This window comes from Polypterus senegalus, chromosome 1, assembly GCF_016835505.1.
Source record: "Polypterus senegalus isolate Bchr_013 chromosome 1, ASM1683550v1, whole genome shotgun sequence".
Classification (NCBI taxonomy): Eukaryota; Metazoa; Chordata; class Cladistia; order Polypteriformes; family Polypteridae; genus Polypterus; species Polypterus senegalus.
Genome location: NC_053154.1, coordinates 168,517,282 through 168,533,971, shown reverse-complemented (window position 1 = coordinate 168,533,971; position 16,690 = coordinate 168,517,282). Strand labels below are relative to the sequence as shown.

The 16,690-nt window shown below is 35.9% G+C and overlaps 1 protein-coding gene across 1 annotated transcript in view; it reads right to left on the bottom strand.

Annotated features, from left to right (window-relative positions):
- LOC120535037 (protein IWS1 homolog) overlaps nt 1–16,690 on the bottom strand; it is a 57,856-nt gene that overhangs the window by 31,387 nt on the left and 9,779 nt on the right. The window contains exon 4 of the mRNA XM_039762548.1: nt 14,530–14,589. Coding sequence (XP_039618482.1) covers nt 14,530–14,589 — 60 coding nt within the window. The remainder of the gene's footprint in view (nt 1–14,529; nt 14,590–16,690) is intronic.

Below are 16,690 nucleotides of genomic sequence, written 5' to 3'. Positions count from 1 at the left end.
ATGTTAAATTTGGAATGTAATTGTTCATAGGATGCAAAGGCGTTGTCTATATAAAGATCTCTAAGCAAGTTAATTCCAAATTTTTCCAGATATTAAAACTGCATATGTTTGTGAGGGTTGAAAGAGGTGGTTCTTTTGCAGGGTGCCACAGAAAGAAGCTTCTCCGTCTTAAAATGCTTTCTACATTGGTTCCAGATTCTAAGTGAGTGGAGCACAATTGGGTTATTAGTGTATTGCCGATAGCGTGTGTTTATTGGAGCACAAAGCAAGGAATACAAAGAAGTACTGCAGGATTTTACTTCTATTGCGGTCCATGCCTGTGTATGTTCTTCTATTTGTGTCCAGGTTCTTATCGACTGTATATTTGCGCCAGTAATAAAACTGGAAGTTAGGTAGAGCCATGCCGCCTTCTGCCTTTTGTCTTTGTAGGGTCGCTCTTTTGATGCGTGGATGTTTAGAATTCCAAATAAATGAGGTTATTGTTGAATCTAATTGCTTAAAAACGATTTATTAATGTATATTGGTATGTTTTGAAATAAAAAGGAGCTTAGGAAGAATATTCATCTTAACAGTGTTAATTCTTCCAGCTAGTGTGAGATGAAGGGTTGACCATCTATGCAAGTCTTGTTTAATTTTTTCCATGCAGACACGAAATTTTGTTGATAAAGAGCTTTATGTTTACTTGTGATGTTTACCCGAGGTATTTAAACTGTTCTGCAATGATAAAAGGAAGGGTGTCTAATCTAATATTATATGCTTGCGAATTCACGGAAAGAGTACACTTTTATTCAGATTAATTCTGAGACCAGAGAGCTTTTGAAATTCTGTGAGTGCTGCTAAGACTGCAGGCACAGAATTTTCTGGATCCGATATATACAGTACCATGTCATCTGCATATAATGAGATTTTCTGTTCCAGTCCTTCTCTGCTAATCCCCTTTATCTGATCAGTATTTCGACAATGTATTGCCAGTGGTTCAATGGCAATTGCAAACAGCAGTGGTGACAAAGGGCATCCTTGTCTTGTGCCACGTTCTAGTTTAAAGTAGTCTGAGCAAATGTTATTGATGCAAACTGAAGCTTCTGGGTTAGTATACAGTAATTTAATCCATGCACAAATGTTGGGCCAAACCCAAACTTCTCCAAAATAGTAAAAGGTATTTCCATTCAATCATGTCGAATGCTTTTCTGCATCCAATGATAATAATATTTCTGGGGTGTTTGATTTAGTTGGTGAGTATATTACATTAAACAGGCGTCGAAGATTTGAAGATAAGTGTCGGCCCCTAATAAATCCAGTTTGGTCTTGTGATATTACTGAGGGAGCACTTTCTCCATCCTTCTAGCTATGATTTTAGAGAGTATTTTAACGTCGTTATTCAGAAGTGAAATTGGTCTGTATGATGCACATTGTAATAAGTCCTTATTTTGTTTTGGAAGACAGTGATTAGTGCTTGGCGAAAGGTTTGTGGAAGAGATTGGTTATCTCTGGCTTCTGTAAATGTTGCTAATAGGAGGGAGCTAGCTGAGCGGAGAATTTCTTGTAAAACTCTGCAGGGTAGCCGTCAGGGCCTGCTGCTTTTCCACCTTGGAGTGACTTTATAGCATCCAGTAATTCTGATAATGACAGAGGTTTATCGAGCTCCTCCACACTAATAGCGTCAATTTGTGGTATCTGTAATTTATCCAGAAATGCATTAGATTGTATATTGTCTTCTTTAAACTCAGTAGTATATAGGGATTTATAGTAGTCTCTAAAAGTGTACATTATATTTTTGTGTTCGATGATTTTATCTCCGTTAGTGTTAGTAATTACGAGATTGCGTTGCGTACATCTTGCTTGTGAATTTGTTGCGCTAAAAGCTTATTAGCTTTCTCTCCATGTTCATAATAATGATGTCTGGATTTGTAAATTAGTTGTTCGGTTTCTTTAGTTGTCAAGAGGTTTAATTCTGAATGTAGAGCCTGCCTCCTCTTATGTAGAGTCTCGCTTGGTAGTCTGGCATGTTCTTCATCTATTTTAGTAATTTCGCTTTTTATCTCTGCTACTTTCTTGCGGATTTATTTCTGTGGGAAAGATATGAGATAATCTGTCCTCTTAAGAAGGCCTTAAGAGTTTCCCAGAGTATTCCTGCAGAGATCTCAGGGGATGTATTTGTCTCTAGAAAGAATTCAATTTGTTTGGATATAAATTCAGTACAATTCTCGTCAGCTAATAGAAGCGGATTGAGGCGCCATCTGGGGTGAGTGTATGGGGCTTAGTAATTTCAGCTCCAAGATCATCGGAGCATGGTCTGAAATAACAATAGCATCGTATTTACAAGATTTAATCTTAGGCAAGAAGTTATTATCTATAAAAAGTAATCAATCCTTGAGTAGCAATGATGTACTGGTGAGTAGAAAGAATATGTTCTTGAATTTGGGTTTAAAACCTCCAGGGATCTGATAAGTTGTGATCAGTTATAAACTTTGTAATTATCTTTGCGGTGTTAGTTGCGTTCCCCTGTGGAGGAAGTCTTATCTAAAAGTGGATTTAGAACACAATTAAAGTCCCCAGCCATTATAAGTTTATGAGTGTTCAGATTGGGAATGGATGCAAATAAATTTTGTATAAATTCCTTATCATCAACATTAGGTGCATAAACATTTATCAAAATCATTTTACAGTTAGATAAGTCTCCCATGACCATCACATATCTCCCTTCAGGATCCAATACTACATCTGATGCTACAAATGGTACTGTTCTATGTATGAGAATTCCCACCCCTCTAGTTTTCTTTGTAAAACTAGAATGGAACATTTGGCCAGTCCAGTCTTTTGCAGCGGAACTGATCCTTACTTAGTAAGTGGGTTTCCTGTAAAAATACTATTTTAGCATTTAGACCTGTTAGGTGAGAAAGTACTTTCTTTCTCTTTAATTCGTGATTCAGGCCTTTAACATTCCAGCTTACGAAGTTAACTGTCCCATCATGGAGACACTGATTCTGAGTTTTTGGTGTCATATTATAGTCTTAACTGGAAGTGAAATAGTTTAGGTCTTAATTTCCTATTCCCCCAAGAGTTGTTGCCATGCAGCTTATTATTACGTTGATAGTTATAATTATAAAGATTGAGAAGATAGATTAGATATAGATCAAGCCTGCTCTCTTTCTCTTCCCCTTAACCCCCACCCTCCCTTTTTGCCTCCCCAGGTGAGGCTAAAACCCACTTCATGCAGTCCCAGTCCTCTGACATACCCAGAGACAGAGCACGTCCAAAGCACATCAAGCCCCCATGCAGTGGCGCTTTAAGGTTAAAAGATAGAGATATCTGTTACCAATATAGTCTTTAAAAGAGGAAAAAGAAAAAAAAAAAAAGAAAAGAATTTTGCACTTAATATATATATATATATATAAATACATATATACATATATATACATATATATACATACACATACACATATACATATAATCTTCATCAATTTTAGTGCATTAAGATGATATCCCCAGATAATAAACCCAGGTGATGGTGTTAAAGATGTGTCCAAAACAAGCATAACAAGTCTTAATGCAGTAATAGCAATAACAGCAAACCAAGGGTATGATATTGAACAGTCTCATTTAGGGTACACATGAAATAATTAGAAAAGAAAAAAGAGGAGGAAAACGTAACTAAGCACAATAAAACATAAACATTTAGCGCCCTAGTAATACTAAGTAATGATAAGTAATAAGTAAGTAATAATAATATAAGAATATGAGAATATATGCTGATAAAAACCCGTATTTTAAAAACAAATAGATCAGACAGTAGATTATTAATCCTAGCGTTATCATTTACCGCCATGACTCACAATTATGTATCAGAATAGTCCCGGGATCAGCTTTCTTAACTCATTTTCTTCCTCCTCCTTGCTAGCGAAGACATAGAAATGACCCTGCCATTCCACTTTCAGTTTTGCCGGATACAGGAGGCCGTATTTGACATTGGCTTGCCGTAGCCGCTGGTTTAATATTATAGAAGGCGGCGTTTAATAGCTGTTGCTGGAGAGAAGTCAGGGAAGACGCGAATGTGGCAGTCTTCATATATAATATCTTCCTTTTTTTTCCTGAGGAGTTCCATCACCTCTAACTTAAATATTAATCGTTCAAAACGAACTAAAAAAGATCTTGGTCGGGGTCTGACGGTGTTTGATCCGCGTACGCGGTAAGCCGCTGCTATCTCAGATTCTGCTTTAAAGATTGTTATTTAACGTTCTTATAAAGCCTATAAATAAAACTAATTGGACTGCACAGCAAAACTAGTATGATAATATTGTTCTACAAAAGCTGAAACAGACACACTGAGTAAAAATTCTCATACCCAAATAAAAATACAGAATGTTTCCAAACTATGAAAGCTCTGACACCACCGAGTTCCAGAGGAGTCAGCTGCTGGCTACATAGCAGAGTACTTTTGTGGAGAAAAAGACGCAGTATAATGTGGCATTGGTTTAACCATACTACTAATTTGTTTTTTTTCTCCAGTCACCGAGGCCGATCAAAATGCACACAATCTGCAGCATGCCCATTAGTGTGATTTCCATGAAATGAGATGCATTAGCTAGAATTAGCTTTTGGATGTAAGTTTAATTAGACTATTGAATTTCTTGCAAAATCAAATCCATGTTTTTGAGACAAATGTGCCTTATGACACTTCTCTGTGTTAAATGATTCTTGCTGTTTACTCTCAAGAAAGAAAAAAAAAAAAGTGACGTTCACATTTCCTCCGACACAAACACTGACCAAGCTGAATTGTAAACAGTGCTAAGGGGGCTAATGTCTTGCTTGCCCTTACGCTTAATCCCACTTATTTTGCCTTTTTAGCCATGTAGCTACTATGGCACAATAGTGAAGCTTAATGTGACCAAATTCACCCGGCATATCACGGCAGTTCAGTTGTATGATGCATCAGTTTCACATTCCATGTCAAGTTCTGATGACCAATTCACATCGTCATCACTATCATTTCATTTGAGCAATGGCTGAATTTCAGTTTATTTTAAAGCTACTTTTAAGGCATTTTATTTGCAATTCTGTTTTTCATTGGATGCTCTGCCCGACTCATTAATATTTAGTAGTTACCTTAGAGTTACCATAGAGTGGCAGAAAGCACAGAAATATTCTTTTCTTTTGCAGCATAATGATATTTCATCCAATAAATATCAGTAGAATACTTTCTCAAGAGTTTCTCGGGCTTAATACTTTAAAGTGTATTATTACAAGTCATCTGAGTTTTTAATCGTAATTGCACAGAATTCTGAGCCTGAGTCACGCTCAGGGTTAACACTAGTAGGGTTAATGTTTCCAACATTAACAACTTTCACCTTATTCATTGGTCAAAAACGGTCTTCAATTCAAAAGCGTGAATCCACTTTTGTGCATTATTCTCATTTTCTGGAAAAATTATATAACAATATTTTAGCAAAAAAAGTATTTTGGATTTATGAGAGCATATGACTGGATAACTGACATGTGGATTATATGATACAAACTTGAGATTTTTTAAGAGGAGTTTTAATATTGTTTACTGTCATTCATCAGTTATTCCTGATGGTCCTTGTTGAAGTCCATAAAATCAGAAACTTTGTTATTTTCATTCTCCCTGAAAACATGAGATTATTTTTTTCCCCAGCCATCACTACCACCAACTTGATAACCATTTTTGGCTGGAGTATTCATTTTATTCTCCCGTTTTTGTTTTTTTTTTGCATAACACTTTTTGTGTAGGGAGGAAAAATATTTTAAATGATCGTTAAACCTGATTAACAATTATTTTGAGAATAAATGGTGGACTTCATGAATTGACATCCTCACCAGGAGTTGTACTATGAGTAGAAAGTAGAGTAAATGCAGTAACAGCTATTCAGAAGCAGCATCTACAGATCATTTTAGTAAATATTAAAAGATTTTTTTTTAAACTCAAACTTAAGTTGGGCTAAAACAAAATCTCTGCTGATGACATTAATGGTACTGCCAAATAGCAAGAATAATGTAAGAAATAATGCTGAGTTGGCAGCCAGGCTGACTTAAACAAATTAAAAAAATAAATAAACAAATAACGAGGAAGATGTCACACAAATTTACTAAAAAAATACAGATCTACAGTTGTAGAAAGAGAAAACTGAAACAAATTTCAAACTATTTGGGTATCTGTATCCACACGTTATCGACAATAGTGACAAAATTAACACAATTATGCACCACATTAATTTCAGAGTAAATTCTGTGCCATTATTTCCACATTTCAACAAACTGCCAAATACCAATGCAGATCAGCCATAATGCTATTTTGAAATGAAAGCAAGAGGCACACTGTTCTAATGATACTACAAATAATGTACTAGCTACAGTGCTGTCTCAGAGATGTGTATTAGTGTAACTGATAAAAACAAATAGCAAAGGCAAGTTAATTAGTTACTGAAGACATGGTTAAATGTTATGAAGGCAGCAGAAGCTCATATGCCACATGTTTCTGTAGTATGAGCAACTAAGATGCATCTTTCTATTGTATTACATAAACCAGTCCTGTTCTATTCTGAGTAAACCAAAACCAGTAAAGTAATTTGGGTTACTTATGCAAGATTCCATGAAAATAAAAACTGTTTTACAGTTATTCTCAAATAATAAATGAAACGGGAAAGACCATTTTTCCACTAAGTGTTATTAATCTCATAATTTCTTCTAAATGTTCAAATGGTAATATAAATCAAACAAGAGCAAATGTCAGATTTATAGCAAAATGACTTGGGGACAAACTTCATTTGAAAAGTTACAGTACCAAAGAACCTTTAAAGAGTTGCAGTAACGTAAAGGATCCTCAATAGGGCTGCTTATTAATTGGCATTAACTTGCGAAATTAACACATTCAAATTTTCTGAAATTACATTTAACGCAACACCTAAATGTATTAATTAGATCCAGTTAATTTGACCATGCTTCACATTATTAATGAAACAGACAAATCCAAGTTTATTAATAATGGTACCAGTGTAGTACTACCACATAAATACATTGCACAGGTATGTGTCCTGTTGGTGGTGTTTGTCACTGCCTGGGTTTCCACACATTTAATGTGTGAGGGCTTTCTTCATTCTAGCACTGAGTGTAGGAAGGAGATGATTTACAGCACTGCCCTTTGAGAGTGGAATTTCCTAGTTGCTTTCAGGAACTGTTCCGACCGATAGCCAATTCCAATTCAGTCCACTAAATACAAAACCAGAAGGAAAAAACCCAGTGGATTCAAGTACAGAAATTGCATCCTTTTGAGCATCCATTTTTTGCCATTTATCTGGATCCAACAGTCTAAGCAAAGATGCCAAGACATCCCTTTTCTCCGCTACCTCCTCTATCGCTAGCAGGACAGATATGGAGGTGTTCCCAGAGCAGTTAAGAGATACAATTTCCCCAGTGTGTCCTGGGTCTGTACTGATGTTTTCTCCTTCCAGTTGGGCATGCCCATAACATCTACCCAGGAAGGCATCCAGGAGGCATCATAACCAGAAAATGTCTCAAATGGCTTCATTGGAAGCAGAGGCTCTACTTTGAGCTCTTCACCCTCTCTCTAAGGTTGAGTCCAGACATCCTATGAAAAAGTTAATTTCTCCTGCTTACATCTGCTCATTATCATTGGTAAGGACAGGGACATTGATCAACAAGATTGTTACAACATTCACATAACTGCATACATTGCTAAAATCTGCCTGTCGATCTCTTGCTCCCTTCTTCCCTCACTCGTGAACAAGACCGAACATACTTTAACTCCTCTGTTTGTAGAAGCACTTCATCCTCAGCCAAAGGATGAGATGTAAATAAACTGTTGTCCTTAAGCAATTGGCAGAAATGTGAGTGAAAGTGAGAAAAAGTGAGAAAATCTATAATCTTTTTTCATCTTAATATAATTTTAAAGACTGCATTATTGACAGAACCAAAGTGTTACACAAATTTGCATTGCGACATGGCTGACTGATTAGTGTTTTACTGTTTATTCAATTGTTTCTCTTACACAAAACTTTTCAATAAACTAACTGGAATAATGTAATATGCCTAGGCAAGAAGTTATTAAAACTGTTTTATATTAGAAAATCATCACCAAGTTATTGCTGCTTTCTAGAAAAATAATATAATGAATGAAGGAAATAAAAGTTTGATTGATTCACTCTTTGTTATATTGCAGCCATTTGCTAAAATCTTTTAAATACATTTTTTACCTCATTAATGTACACACAGCACCCCAAATTGACAGACAAAAAAGAGAATTTTTGAAATTGTTGCAGATTTATTAAAAAAGAAAAACTGAAATATCACATGGTCCTAAGTATTTAGACCCTTTGCTCAGTATTTAGTAGAAGCACCCTTTTGAGCTAATACAGCCATGAGTCTTCTTGAGAAAGATGCAACAAGTTTTTCACACCTGGATTTGGGGATCCTCTGCCATTCCTCCTTGCAGATGATGGTAAACGTTGGTGGACAGCCATTTTTAGGTCTCTCCAGAGATGCTCAATTGGGTTTAAGTCAGGGCTCTAGCTGGGCCATTCAAGAACAGTCACAGAGTTGTTGTGAAGCCACTACTTCGTTATTTTAGCTGTGTGCTTAGGGTCATCGTTGGAAGGTAAACCTTCGGCCCAGTCTGAGGTCCTTAGCACTCTGGAGAAGGTTTTTGTCCAGGATATCCCTGTACTTGGCCGCATTCATCTTTCCCTCGATTGCAACCAGTCGTCCTGTCCCTGCAGCTGAAAAACACCCCCACAGCATGATGCTGCCACCGCCATGCTTCACTGTGGGGACTGTATTGGACAAGTGATGAGCAGTGCCTGGTTGTCTCCACACACTGAGGAGAGGCAAGACACATGACAGCCCACATGGAGTTTGCTAACAGACACCTGAAGGACTCTGAGATGGTGAGAAATAAGATTCTCTGGTCTGATGAGACCAAGATAGAACTTTTTGGCCTTAATTCCAAGCGGTATGTGTGGAGACCTTTGTTGGTCCTTTCTTCAAGTGCTATATTTACTCATAGCAGTGCTATGCTGGTGATATGTAGCTACGCCTGCAATCACCTCCACATGTGGTACCAGGTACAATGTCAGTATGTCTCACTTATATCTTAATCTGGATGAAGAAGCACCATTTCCAGACCAACCTGGTAAAGAGTTATGCCAACCAGTCAGTCTACTCAACACCCTGTCTCTGTTCATCTCAGCTCATTATCATTAACATCCACCAAGTCAGTATGCAACCAAGCGGTGGTGATCAATAACCAGCTCTCCTTCAAAGAGAGTAATTCAGAATAAGTAATTCTGTAAAACATCTGCAAGATCAGACACTATCTAACAGAGTAATCAACACAACTTCTGGTCCAGGAATTGGTCCTGTCATGTCTGGGCTACTGCAATTCTCTAGTGGCAGGATACACCCAAATTGCTGCTACTGATTTAAAATGCAGTGGCAGATTTTGTGTTCAACCAGTCAAGGCGGGCACATGTCACTCCACTTTTAAGGTCACTACATTGGCTCCCGATAGCAGCACACTTCAGGTTCAAATACTTGATGCTTGCCTAAAGAGTAGTCAATGTGTCAGCATCTTTGTATATGGAGACACTTTTAAGATCCTATGCTCCTTCTCTTCCTCAATAAGTCTGTTACTGAACAGTATCTGGTGATGCCACCACTGCATGGCACCAAATCTCAATACAACCCCTTCCTGTATAGCTCCTACCTGGTGCAATGAGCTACCAATCTCCATCCAAACCCAATGTGTTTAAAAAGCATCTGAAGACTCCCTTGTTCTGTGAATATCTGTCTAATTGAGAATGTCTTTGATAGGTTCTTGTAGCTAAGTAAAGATAAATGAATTTTGTGTTCCGTTTGGATTAAAGCTCTTCCCTTGTGATGGCCGATGCTTACTTAATTATGTTGACCTCTTTTAAAAGTCAATTTGGATAAAAGAGTTTACTAAGCAAACAAATGTAAATGTAAAAATTGTAAGATGTGATTTGTAAATACAATTAAATACATTCAAAAAATACAGTTCATTCCTAATAAAATATATCCAATGAAATGATCAAAAGCTTGTATTTTTACCAGTAAATGGTAGGAGGTGTGTGAATTCTGAGGTCAGTCTAGAAATGCACAATAACAAAAATCTATAAATTTGGAACAATATTTCTAATGGCTAAACTGGTCCAATTTCATATCCTTATTCTTTTAAAATTTCTGCTTCAGCTAATGTTTCAGATTCCCACAACAACTTCATTGAAGAAGTGCTTTGCAAATTCTTAAACAGACACCCTAGTTTAACTAAGAGAAATTCACTGGATCAACATGATTGACGATTTTGAGAATTATAAATATCAGTATAAGGTTTCCCTTGACTATTCTCTGGTCAAGACTAAAGAGATTTAAATCCCTTTGCATTCAGAAGCAGGATGTGTCCTTTAGTCCAGGACATACAGTTTGTTGCTATGAACAGCTTCAATGTCTGTTTTTTATAGTGTGGTGACCTGAACTACACACAGTACTCCTATGCTGTGTAAATAGCACATTATTTTAAGTAAGGTACATTTTTTTAAATAAAGCCTAAGATTTTATTTTCCTTTTGATTCACTTCAATGCATTTTCCCAACAAAAGAATGTAGCATCAATGTAATTCCTAAAAATATTTCATTGGCTGCTTACTGTACAGTAGGTAAGCTTTACTCATCTTCTATTTCAAATAATGTTCTCTTTGCCCACATGTACTACTGTACATTTGTCTATAATAAACTATACTGTCCATGTGTTTTCCAGGTTTTAACAGCTGTTTAGATATTTCTGAATTTCTACTGTTGATTCCTCACTATTTTCTATTCTTACAATTCTGATGTCATCTTCAAGTTTCACAAGATTATGAACTGTATCAGAATCAGTATCATTAACATAGATAAGAAAGATTAACAGTCTTGATGCAAACCCTCCAGGCACTCCACTAACAACCTTACTATCTTATCTTATCTGTACCTGTATTTATCAAGCATCTCAGAGCTGAATCACAGTTCTGACTCAAAAATCTGAGAGTGATACAAATTTGGTCCTACTCTTAGGAGCAGAAGCATTTTATCAATTTTCATAACTTAGTAAAGTACTCCTAACTTCACCAGAATTTAAGGAAGTCTATGAGCTGTCCTAACTCACTAGAAGCGTTCAGACAGAGATCAACATGCACATCCTTGGAAAGCCTGAATGTTTTAGAAATGCGGGACAATAATGAACTTACAAAAATGTATTATTTGACAGATATGGAATAATATCTGTAACATTATAATATTCTTGTAAGCTACTGGACTGATCCATCTACGAGGAGAAACGGCGATGTGTGGATACCTAAAATTAAAGTGTTGATACCTAAAATTAAAGTGTTGATAGCATTAGGCCTTTTTGCTGCAGGGAAAAGGCAGCTCTGCAATAGTGATGATTTGGGTATGTTACAACCAAGCATTTCTCGATTCTGCACTAAACCTTAAAAGCCCTTACAAAACATGAGGTCATACGCAGATTATACATTTGCCCATGACTCCATATAGGATAATGTTAAAGCAAAGCTGCATTCATGAAAATTAGCACACAAATAAATATCATTACTCCAAGTGTTGATGAGCATGCATATTTAGAAAAAGTGCTGTAATTTGTACAAGATTTGTCCAAAATGTCAGCAAACACCTTTAAATTGAAGTCTGCAATCTGCACGTTAATCGTGTTTGAATTGTTTGATTTGTACCTTTAAACTGTGGATCAGAGGAGCAAATCAAGGAAAAATGTATGTGTCTTAAACACTATGCATTATTGAGGCCACTATATAAGTTGACTGGCCAATCACATAAGAATAATGAAAAAGGCGGAGTGGTGGCTCTGAGGCTAGGGATCTGCACTGGCAATTGGAAGGTTGCTGGTTCGAATCCCGTAAACGCCAAAAGGGACTCTGCTCTGCTGGATCCTTGAGCAAGGCCCTTAACCTGCAATTACTGAGCGCTTTCAGTAGTGAGAAAAGCACTATAAAAATGCAAAGAATTATTATTAAAACTTCTCAATTCAGATAGACAGCTAGTCATTAGGTACATATAATTAAAAAAAGGGATAAAATAAAAGGCAGACTGTTGACATTTTGAAGAAAAAAAAAGTTATACCCTACATAATGTTTAACTTTTCTTCTAATTGCCACCCTTTAACATTAAGCTATTCTTAAATGAAAAGGAAGTTTAAAAAAAAAAATACAGAATCATGGGTATTTCTACATTACAAATATGTCTAAACGGGCGATAACACATCAGCTTATAGTATTACATCAGATGAGAATTACGAAAATAGACCAACACTGTAAGGTATACATAGCTAGTTCAACTACCAAGTTGAATTAAAGTCTGCCATACATACAGTACAACATACCCAAGTCACTATGCTTAAAAACTTGACAATCTGTAGTAAAGGTGAACAGTTGTATAAAAGCAAGTGCTAACCTCTTTAGCAAACAATTTACTCCTTAAATACTGAAAAAAAAAAAAAAAAAAAAAAGTAGGGCTGCTGTTCAATTAAAAAAAATTGTTATTAAATAATAGCATGACTAACATTTTTCATTGAAATTTATCATATTTCCTTCAAGCACAATAATGTTTCAATAAAACAAAATAGCTATGATTAATTTTTAATACAAAAGTTTTAATAATCACTTGTCTATGCATATTAAATTATTTCATTTAATTTTTTTAACAGTTTTGTGTAATTGAAACAAGTAAATAAAAAGTGAAACACTAATCAGTCAAGAGCTCAAAGTAGTAGTCACAATGCAAATTAGTCTTAGCACTTAAGTTTGCCCTTAGAATGATGTGAAGACATTACTGATTTTCTAGCTATTTATGCAGCCAGTTGCTTAAGAATACCAGTTTATTGATAATGATATTCAGATACAGAAAACAAATGTTCACAAGGTTCACCAGTGCTGGGAAATGTTAATCTTAAAATTAACTTAGTTAAATTATTCATTACAAAAAAAAGTAACAAAATATGTAATATGGTTACATATTACAAAAAATACAATGCATTACAAACTGTGCTTTTCTTTTGCATTACTATTTCTTCTCTTAGAGATATGAAACTCGTATTTGTAAAAAAAAATCTATTTACTTCAACAAAGAGAAAAAAAGAATACTGAAACATTCATTAATACTCCATTCCAGATCAAGATGATATCATAAAGCAGGACAAACTGAAAAAACACTTAAAATATGTATCATGGTTATGGATCATACAGGATAGTCTGATAGGTTTATTTACTTATGTGTTTTCAATTGCAAGTTCTCATAGAATGTATTGTTAATAAATTACAAAATAAATATATCTTAACCGTCAACCCAAATGGATTAAAACATTAGTATGATCAATTTGCACTGATTATTATCTAGATTTATCGGTTCCCATATAATATTAGGCTCATGTACATTATAATGTGGGCTACATTAAGTAACATACAATTAATTAAACAAAATTATACCATGTCTGGTGTGGGGGAAGTCTTAAGTGAGGTATAAGGAATTGATCAATTCCACTGTGTCATCTGTTCTTTAGCTGCTCAGAGATGTGTAGCACCTGAACAGTGCTGTTTCACGCCATTGTATCCCCTCTGGGACAGGGCTAACCCACTGACATTCTGTATCCAACTCAGATCTATTCTTCAACAGCTTCTTTTACGGGCAGACTTGGATTAGCGGATATCACCATAGCAATCTTTACAGTGTGCGTACCATTTTGTCATTTTATTCTGGACATTCGCTTTTTTATTTTTTAAACCATGTGTGAATGAAGCAACGATGACGCTGACACACAATCTCATGCAGCGCACAGGGCTTGTCTGTATGTAATGTTAGAGCTCCATAAAAATGAAACTCATTCACTCTGCCTGTGTAACTGGTTTGATTTTATTTGTTCTCATTCTGTTCTCTGCATTTTGAAAAGCTAGTGTATTTATGAAACGTTCTGTTAGAAAATACAGGACGGATCACGTTCCTTATTGATTCCATATGGTACATAGTATTTTATGTTCCAGCACGGGACAATCCCGTATTATAAATAACGGGTAACAACTCCACTGATCACTATTGTGTGGATGAAAATGAATAAGAAACAACAAAGAAAGCAATCAGGTGCTGGTAACAAGCTGCTATTATTATTAGACCTGGATTCATCTGGCACTGCTTCATTAACAACATGTGAAGTGCAGTCAAATTAACCGTATTAAATTAATGCATTTTAGGGGTTGCATTAAACTTAATCGCAGAAATTTTTAACAGCTATTAATCAACAGTTATGCTTATATATTTTTTATCTAACAATTCACTGCTTATACAAGAAGATATTTTTGTTTGGTAAAAGACTGTCTATGTTTAGGCACATGAATTAATACACAATCAACAGGCAGCATAAAATCAGAAGGCAACAAAAATGGAGAGGGTAGCTTGGGATGAAGGCTAACAATGAACTTACGAGATTCTTCTTTTGCTTCATCGTCTTCACTGTCTGACAAAATTGCTTTCTTTCTCTTAGCTGAAACAGAAAAACATATTAAGCAACCAACTAACCCATAAATATCAAACAACCCAAGGGCTATTAAAATGATGAAAACCAAATACATACAAACATAAATATGTAAAAGAACTTAGCATTTAACTGCATGTGCTCATCTACTTTGTAATATCACAATCCCAAGAATGGACAAGTTCGCACAGAGCATTTACCTTATGTGCAAACACAATTGGGTTCAGGCAGAAAACTGTTTTTTTTAATAATACACATTTACATGTGCAAGTAATCTTCCAGAGTTCTCCTTTGGCCAAACACTCGGACATCATTAAACTATGCAAAAAACAGTTAAACATCATTATCAGCCAACATGCAACTAAAAATAAGCATAACATCTATGATAAATTTCTTGTGTTATATAAATGTTTAGTGGAATTAACACTTTATTCATAGGTTTCTATTACCGGGTTACACTTGGTTAATTTCTTTTGCGATGGCTGTACGGTTGACCCTTGCAATGGACCTAATACATGTGCTTCTTTCCTTACTCTCAGTGCTGCTGGAATAATATCAACACAAGTACTTTTGCTTCAATAAAATAATTATTGTGTGAGGTTACTCATTACTTTAAAAAACTAATTGGAATACTTAATGCACATTACTTTTAACATGTTACCCTACTACTCTCAGCACTGTATTTTCCCCGATCAACAAAAATTTGGGGATTTCTAAAATACTGACAGGGATTATTTCAGCCATGAGAAAGAATATTGTGATTGCCCAAACCTTTGCTTCTGGAAATATTTTGTTGTGGATACATCTCCCTGTGGCTGCTGAAAGCACGTGCAAAGTAAATACATGACCAGGTTGACGGACATGTGCAGAGTACGAATTCCTTAACATCAGTTTGGTTAAGGGTTTACATGGCCACATAATCAGCTTATTCATGGAGAACTTTACCTTTGTTATTCAGGTTTTTCAGAGGTCAATAACCTGATTTTCCTAAAGGAATAAAGGTTTACATGACATTTCAGAAATCAGGTTTCTGTGAATAATTGGGTTATTGAAGCACATGCAAACATGGTAACACAATATATAACTAAGTGTTAAAGTATGGGTGAAAGGTAGTTTATGATGAAATCATGGATGATTTTTAACCAAGTGCACAGTGGTGTGAAAAACTATTTGCCCCCTTCCTGATTTCTTATTCTTTTGCATGTTTGTCACACAAAATGTTTCTGATAATCAAACACATTTAACCATTAGTCAAATATAACACAAGTAAACAAAATGCAGTTTTTAAATGATGGTTTTTATTATTTAGGGAGGAAAAAAATCCAAACCTACATGGCCCTGTGTGAAAAAGTAATTGCCCCTTGTTAAAAATAACCTAACTGTGGTGTATCACACCTGAGTTCAATTTCCGTAGCCACCCCCAGGCCTGATTACTGCCACACCTGTTTCAATCAAGAAATCACTTAAATAGGAGCTGCCTGACACAGAGAAGTAGACCAAAAGCACCTCAAAAGCTAGACATCATGCCAAGATCCAAAGAAATTCAGGAACAAATGAGAACAGAAGTAATTGAGATCTATCAGTCTGGTAAAGGTTATAAAGCCATTTCTAAAGCTTTGGGACTCCAGCGAACCACAGTGAGAGCCATTATCCACAAATGGCAAAAACATGGAACAGTGGTGAACCTTCCCAGGAGTGGCCGGCCGACCAAAATTACCCAAAGAGCACAGAGACGACTCATCAGAGAGGTCACAAAAGACCCCAGGACAACGTCTAAAGAACTGCAGGCCTCACTTGCCTCAATTAAGGTCAGTGTTCACGACTCCACCATAAGAAAGAGACTGGGCAAAAATGGCCTGCATGGCAGATTTCCAAGACGCAAACCACTGTTAAGCAAAAGAACATTAGGGCTTGTCTCAATTTTGCTAAGAAACATCTCAATGATTGCCAAGACTTTTGGGAAAATACCTTGTGGACTGATGAGACAAAAGTTGAACTTTTGGAAGGCAAATGTCCCGTTACATCTGGCGTAAAAGGAACACAGCATTTCAGAAAAGAACATCATACCAACAGTAAAATATGGTGGTGGTAGTGTGATGGTCTGGGGTTG